Consider the following 8,600-nt stretch of genomic DNA (forward strand, 5'->3'; position numbering starts at 1 on the left):
TAATCCCGCTCAGGGCACTGGATTTTTCTGAGCAAAAAATTAATCCCACGCTTGCTCCTCTCCACCCAGGTCTTTAAATGGGCACCTGTATGGGAAATAAGCCAATGTGCCGTGGCTGCAAACTGCGCCGAATGTAAAACGGACGACTTATATCCCGGTGATCGGGGGGTAAATGTCAAAGTCGATTGAATATTTATAGAAATCAGACTATAAACACATGCCTTTACCTTTGCCTTTACCTTTATTTGCGATAAGTAAGAAAATACATTGTAATATATTTAAGATTCGTATAGGAGAGAGACTAGGAGTACATTGTTCATATGTCACATATGTGAAATAGGCTTTATGTATAGCAACAGGTCCTAATCCCTGGTACATGAATGCTGTATTAAATACTCACCTAGACTTGTGAAATCTAGCTGGGCCAAATATCCTTCGAACACATTTCAAGTTTGTGTCTTTTCTAACAGACTGTCAGTTAGCTTAAAATTGTAACTAAGCGTATTGAGCAAAATTAACCAGTGCTTTTTCCAATTTTATTTAAAAGTAACAAATGAACGTGTCTCGAAGGTATCTTAAGCTTCCTGCTAAGCCATATTGCAGTGTAAAATATGTGAATGTTGTTTTGAAAGAGGCTTTCACAACTAAGAAGTACGATCATTCAGTCTTAGACTCTGTTGTTTATCTCGAATTTAATGAAACATGTCGTTAAGTGTACTCATTATATGCATGATATTAAACGTAATCATGTTTTATCAATAGATGTTTATAACTTACGTAAATGCCATTTCATTATATATACCGTGTTGTGTTGTGTTACATTTACCCGACTTCTTATTCAGCTTATGCATGTTATTCAAAAACAAAATTTTATCTTTTGAAGTATCATATGTAGTGTACAAATGTGCATTTAACACTCATTTAAATATAAACATTTAGTGTGAAGTAAAGTTTGTGTTTTAAATAATATGAAACACCTACATGATAAAAGTCATCAACTAGCAGAACCAAAAGGTCCTTTTACACTGGAAGAAAAACGTAATAATTACATGACTATTGATTGCAAAGTCTTAAAAGATAACGTGATAAATGGAACATATTAAGTTCCTGATTCATATCTCACAATCTCCACTTATCTTAGTCAATAATTTCCTCATTCAACTTGATACTTTTTTTAATTTTTTACTAGAAATTAAATTGTTAAAGTCGTACATGCAATTTCGAACGTTCGCCGCAGACAGGTATGTACCTAATGAATGTGTTCAATATATTTAAACAATGTTAAGAATTGTGTATATAATGTTTTCCAAAATTTGTAAATGCATGTGATGTTCACTCAATTGATGTGTATATTATATGGGTTTGTTCTTATGAAATGGTGTCGATAATTTTGTAGTTAAATACCACTTTACTGTAATATCGATATTCATTTAAAAACAAATATCTGTTAACATTGATTCGTTCTAGTCGTGAAAGAATTTAACTGTTTTATATAACTACACATAAAAAAACATTTGTGAATTATGTGAGGTCATTTAAAAGCGATGCGTACAATATATTCTGACAATGGCTATACAAGTGAAAGCCATCGAGAATTTGTTTTCGATAACGCGAATTCCTTATATGTTAAAATTCAGTTTTAATCAATAATGATGATGGTTTAACACGTTAAACAATCGCATGCACAATCAAATGGTTATTAAATTTCAGATAATGGCGAGTTTCAAACCGTACATGTTGTCCATGCTGATGATGCTTGGACTCTCCATGACCTCTCTCGCCGTACCTATTGATGACATGTGCTCACCATGTGTATGTGTTTCGAGCGAAGAACGAGGTTTGTACAGAGTAGATTGTAGATTTAATACAAAACTTGAAGGGAGATTGCCACAGTTCAAGTACATAAAGGAAAGCCAGATTAGATCTCTGAACATGTCGGTAACAAGCCTATATAATTTGAAGAATAAAACACAAACACCTTTTGAAAATTACAGCAGTTTACAAGAACTGGATTTGTACAACACTTCAATTAATCTGTTGAAGAACAACAGTGCAACAGTCAACAGCGAAACGTTCAAAAAACTGGAAACGCTGGAGGTTCTAAATATCGCCCATAACGAACAGTTCCCAGTCACCAGTGAAACCGATAGTAACGTTTTCGTACGTTTAACATCTCTGACAAAACTGTTCGTGTATCAAAACAATTTGATACCAAGCGGTAATATAAGTTATCCAGGTCAAATCTTGAAGCAGATTTCAACATTAGAAGAATTATGGATTGATGGATTTTCGGTTGTTCCCTTTGGAACGGAATTTCAGAATATGCCAAACTTAACAGTTATTCGAATATCAGGTGACTTAATCAGGCCAATATGGCATGACCGAGATTTCTGTTCTATGCAAACTATCAATGACAACACATTTGCGAACTTGCTGTATGTCAGAAATTTATCAATCCTTAACTGTGGTGTGACCGAAATTTCGAGAAATGCCTTCAGTAACATGGAGCATCTTCGAATGCTAGATTTGTCTATGAATAATGAGTTGGACATTGACCATCTTGACGGCTTGAGAAGTCTTAATTCAGTATTAGAAGTTCTCATTATGGACAGTCTACATAACCCGAACAAATTAGAATGTCCAACCAAAATTATGAAATCGAATGTTGAATTAATTCAACATATAAAAGCTCTCAAAATGGTTTCATTAGATAATAACAAGATATCAGAAATTGACAAAGATGCGTTTGAAATAATTCCAGAAACCCTAGAACATCTAAGAGCTAGACGAAATAAATTTGAGCTAGGATATTATCTGCTCTATGCATATCGGATGAAAAATTTAAGAAAGCTTGAGGCTTCATTTAGCCACATGGATCTCCAGTTTTTTGTTTTGAATGACAACTTAGAGTTTGAACATCCTCAAATGCATCTATATAATAACACATTGACCCATAAATATGCAAATTCTTTATTTCATTCTAATGAAAACAATACCCATACAGTCCAAATTAAGGACTCCGACTGCCCAAAATCGCTGTTATACTTTGTTCCACCTGTTGTAAATACAGCTTTTCTTCCACCCAAACTGGAATACATCGATATTAGTCACAGTAAGATAGGATTTCCAATATATGATTTCTATATCGAGTCAAACAACTCACTTAAAACAGTCATTGCTTCTTATTCGCTGTTGTACTGCTGGGAAGGCCCAGTGCATGGTGTACAACATATTGAAATTATTGATCTCAGTAACAACTTTTGTTCAAATGTAAATGAAAATTTCTTTACCAGCACTCCGAAACTGAAACGTTTACATCTCCAACGAAATTACCTGTATTTTGTTGTTGCATATAAAAAGATTTTTCAGTCAAACAGCGAACTTGAATATATTGACTTATCAATTAACCGAATCAATAAAATCCATCAAAAACTTTTTACAAATCAGACCAAAATGAAATGGATGAATTTATCAACCAATAATTTAATGGGCTTTGATTATACTATATCTCACATGCTATTACTGCAAGTATTAAATCTATCAGATAATCGAATTACGACACTTAGTAAACAGCTGCGTTCTCAACTTGAAGGCATTGTATCATCCAGAAAAGACATTACTTTGACAGTGGATCTGACTAATAATGCCATAAGCTGTTCATGTGACAACCTAGATGTATTAGAGTGGATCCTTGAACACACACTCCCAACTGCAAAGTGTTTGATTGTGATAATATCGTCATGCTATTACACTCATAATGTCTCCTCAACTCATCCTTTACCTGTATTGATCAGTACCAAGGCTGATTTGTTCTTCCAAGTGTCCTTCCTGCAAAAGTTCTGTCCGTCATACACACCCCTCCTTATTTCATTAATTGTCTCACTCTTTTTCATCTTCAATATCATCATTGGTGCTATTATACATCGGTTTCGATGGAAGATAAGGTACTGGTACTATGTTGAAAATAACAAAGAGGTTAGTTTTAATGGCTACACATCTATCGAAGGTTCGTTACGATTTCAACGATTCAAATACGATATCTACCTGGTTTACGAGGAAAACGCTCGTGAATTTGTGTTGGAAAATCTGAGACCAAAACTCGTAGAATTGGGATATGTTGTATTTGTACATGACGACATTCTAGAAGGACTACCGCTTTGCAACGTTCTGACAAAATCTATCCATGCGAGTCGCGTTGTTGTGTTTTTACTTTCAAAGGGTTCCAGACAAAGTTTAGAATGGAAGATAGCTGCACATATGACGAATGAAGAATCAAACCACAGAGGAAAACCTATATCCTTGGCGATGTTCTACGATTCCAACTCAACACGAGGACTCCCGGAGGGTTTACAGCTCCTTCGACGGGATGCGTTCATCGATTACCCTTGCTACGGAAGTGAAGATGAATTTACCGCCTTTTTTGAGGACTTCAAAGCTAAAGTTAATAATATTTTAAATACCAAAGTGTGAACTCATGCATTTTGTGTCTGCAAAATATATTATTAAAGTGTTGATCTTGATAGTTTTTTTTTGGAATATTTAGTATAGCCCATTTCCATTCATGTGGTTGTACAATTGTTGTCATTTTGTTTTCTTTGCTGAAAGTTTTATTTTAAATATTGATGTTTGTTACCTGTTTATAATTTTGTTTGGATGCCATGATGTCTCATAATCTGATTATGACTTTTTATTATATGTTGAACTGATAAATCTTATAGTGATAACTGACCAGTTCTGTAGGGCTTGAGAAGGTTTTTACTGTCGCCTTGGAAACATGAACGACAATTATTTAGATTGTACAAATGCCAACACTTGATTTACTGGTATTGTTTCAACAAGCACTATTAAAGTATACTGATAACTTTGTTTCGTGCGGAAAGAGGCGCTGATTTGTTTAAAAACATGCATTGCTCGTTGTTTAACATGTATTTTCATTAAAAATTGTATCCATACAAATGTTTATCTAAACTGTAATCTGTAAAAGTTCATGCGGTTTATGATCACGTTATATAAAGTTTAAACAATGTTGTATCATATTTGTAGTTGACAGATTGTAAAACGTGTTGCAAACCTTCCGGTTTCGGAAATATATCCGCCTATCTTCATCTGTATAATTTCCTTAAAAGTTAAGAAACATCCATACGTGTTTTTCCCATAGCTATTTGAAATTCTTCTAAATAATGTTCTTCCATTATAAATGTATATTATTAACAACTTAAAGGTTAAACCATGTGTTAGATACATAACTTACTTAATGAGTGAAATATCGTTGTAAGTATGCATTGGGTCGTCAAATACCTTGTTCAAATTAAATATAATAATTAATCAACGTTACACGCTTCACGCTGTTTGGAATGACTTTCCGACGATATTTGTTTTTGGTCGTCAATATCCTTGTTCTTTTTTCGCACCATGCGCTAACACTAAAAATTATGATGCATTGCTGGCATTGCAGTATTGAATTTCGAATTTTGCTGATGTATACTCTAATGGTCTGATTATATTTTTCGTTACCGTTGTAATTCGCAATCTGCAAGTCAATATTAAATGATAATGGCAATAATCAAAACTATGTTTTAGAAATAGATTAATAATTCAAATATGCCGTTTCAAGCGCAGACGTTTGTATTTTGAATTTGAATACGAAAAAGTCTGCAAAGTTTCATTTGTAAACATATGTATCTTCTTGAAGAATGGCTAAGTGATTTCTAACAAAGCTTGCAGACCTTTAAACATATTCAGGTTATTAAAAATAAAACTATAAGGCTACCGCTCCAGAAAAACGGGGCTTAATGAAAAAGATTTCAATTCTTGCTTTTGAAATATAAAAAAAACTAACTTTCTAAAGCATATAAACGTGTTACAATCAGATGGTTAATACAGATTGTATTGCTTATTTTATCCGTGGCATTCGAGTCCAAATGCATTTATGTTGCATTAATGTTGCAAACAACGTCATCTGACGTCGAAACGGAATCATAGACAACGTTACACACCTAATTACGACACGCATCAAACTTATAAGCATTAAAAAAAACTAGTTTATTAAGGTTGTTTAATGACAGAAATCTTTCATATCTCAATGTAATATGCTGTCTTCAAATGTCGAATTTACTGTGGACGGTGACAACAGTTCTTAATCGCGAAACTTAACGGAACCTAGCGGTGTTAAAATGTCACGTCAAAAATGCGATAGTCTACGTCTCCATGCCATTACGGTCTGTTTTCCTGGAGCAAGATTTATATATAAATGCACGTTTAAAGCATCGATATTCCTTGTACACAAAAAGCAACCACTGCTATATCTTGACAACACGAAACTTAATGCTCAATTCTAATCTTATTATTGAAACAAATACTATAACAGGTTTTCGTGTACTTTATATGAATATAGAAACAAGGAAACAAAATATGTATTGTCTCTTAAGCAGATCTCTGTCACAAATCGAAAAAACTGACAAAAATAGTTCGAATCAATTATAACACAATTAAAATTAATATGTCGCAAAAAACTTAGTTGAAAAATTAAACTTCAAAACTCCCTAGTATATTAATTTATTAATTTCAATACAAAATTTAAAGCAAATATTAAAAGCGGATCAAGACTTAAGATTTTCTTTGGTTATTTTACTCCATTGATTCAAGAAAATAGAAACCTAATTCAATCGCCTACCACCAGTGCGTTTACCCAAATAGATCGCAAAGTAACGTTGCTTTCGGATAATGAAATAGCGATCACATAGCGTGTTTTCAGGAGCTTGTATTGTACACCTTAACCCATTTATGCCTAGTGGACTCTCCCATCCTTCTAAATTGGATCAATTTATTTCCAAAATTAGGAATGTCTAGTATATGTATTTCTTTAGGCCAAATAAAAAATAGGTCCGTTTCCGGTCTCCCGACCGTGTCTCCAGAATCGGCGCCGACCCTCAACTTCTTATTGGGGTCGCCAAAAAAAAAAATGTGTTCATTTTCGTTTATTTCGGTTCATTTCTCTATACAAGCCACGTTTTTTTTTTCGTGTTAGAAAAGAGCACCAAATTGCTTTTGTGTACATGACTAGAATTTCATAAATTCGACGTAACTTGATGTATTTTTTTTTTGTTTCAAATGGGTTAATACTTTCTCGTTGTGTGCATCGATTCCGATGAACAATTTTCATTCTGAAATACTACATGTACCGAGTTGCTCTATATTTAGTCACATATGGTCTGTTGCAACACGCACTCTTTCCATGCGACATTAACAATTTTGCGCTTTTATTTAGACAATGGTTTCGCATGGCATACATGTATAGTGATTGCTGTACGCGGTAGCGCATTGATTTGTGCACTTAATCGTTAATTCCACCATTGTTCTCCGTAAAAAGGCGGGGCTATGCACGTGCTGTTATACGATTGGTTTTGCGTGTTGATCGCTTAAGACAAAGGAAGTCAATTTTATTGCCTTGACAGCAAGCGGCTTCCTCTTATGACGTCAAACTGTTCATTCGCATAGACGGAAAATTTTCGCGACAATTCTATTAAGTCGTTGAGACCTTCATATGGGGTTGGTTTGTATTCGACTGCCTTAGCGCTGATTGGCTGATGCGATTTACACTGATAACAGGACCCCTGTTAATTGATCGATTTTGACACGTAGCGTAGTCACCTATTCGCTAGGCATTGCCATGGAGACGTTGCGGATTTGTGGGAATACTCCTAAGATAAGGTACATGTATATATGGATTTTGTAAAATCCGGGACATTTGACAGATTTTCGGGACTGCGGGACACGTTCTTCATTTCCGGGACAATCCCGGACGAACCGAGACGTATGGCGTGTATGATTTCTTAATATAAGATGTTAAATCAAGCAAACAAAGCATATATATACATGTATTTCGTATTATAAGCTTTAGAAGCTTTCCATTCTTGTACCCGAAAGACAAAAAAAAGACAAACAATAAACAAAAAAAAACCCTACCTACCGACCCTGTTTTTTTTTCTCAAGGAGACCGGAAACGGACCAATTTTTTTTCGGCCTTATTAAGAATATTTAACATCATGCGGCGTCTCATCTGGGTCTACGCTGTTTGTCAAGGCCCTTTTTCTAGACGCTAGGCCAGTGGCGTAGCCAGACCCAAATTTTAGCCGAGGCAGTATCTTAGGTCATTCTAGGATGGTCCGGAAACATGCCTCCCCCCCCCCCCGACCCCGTTTTTTTATACCTAGAACGTCTCTGGTGCGTTTTAAAGGCCATTTAAACCACATTTTATATTATATTATACCTAAATTATCGGAATTGTTGGCGCTACATATGAACGTTTAGTATCAATAAAGTTAACACAAAAATGTGCTACAAGTTTATTGTCAATTTTAGATTCTGTTACCATAAACGGTGTTTGAAGTGACAATTATGTAACAACCTTAATTACAGAAAAAATAGTCAACATATTCATTTGAAGTCAGATAGAAAAAGAAAAAAATGAGACGCAGCTCTCTCATACAAGCCATAATATGTATATTGATAATAGAATGTGCTTTATATATTTATTATTGAAATACTAAAATAATGTAGATCTACCTTATAATATGAAGAACACAGATCTATCAATCATT

The 8,600-nt window shown here is 34.4% G+C and overlaps 1 protein-coding gene across 1 annotated transcript; it reads left to right on the forward strand.

Moving 5' to 3' along the window:
• Window positions 1-1,147: 1,147 nt before the first annotated feature.
• On the forward strand, window positions 1,148-5,029 carry LOC127867604 (toll-like receptor 4). Its single transcript, XM_052408890.1, has 2 exons — window positions 1,148-1,241; window positions 1,711-5,029. The coding sequence occupies exon 2, from the start codon at window positions 1,714-1,716 to the stop codon at window positions 4,468-4,470; it is 2,757 nt and encodes a 918-aa protein (XP_052264850.1). The 5' UTR covers window positions 1,148-1,241; window positions 1,711-1,713; the 3' UTR covers window positions 4,471-5,029.
• Window positions 5,030-8,600: the final 3,571 nt, after the last annotated feature.

This window comes from Dreissena polymorpha, chromosome 2, assembly GCF_020536995.1.
Source record: "Dreissena polymorpha isolate Duluth1 chromosome 2, UMN_Dpol_1.0, whole genome shotgun sequence".
In the NCBI taxonomy this organism is placed as follows: Eukaryota; Metazoa; Mollusca; class Bivalvia; order Myida; family Dreissenidae; genus Dreissena; species Dreissena polymorpha.

What these genes read in the sequence shown, in the direction of transcription:
- LOC127867604 (XM_052408890.1), top strand. Translation starts at nt 1,714, where the DNA reads ATGGCGAGTTTCAAACCGTACATGTTGTCCATGCTGATGATGCTTGGA.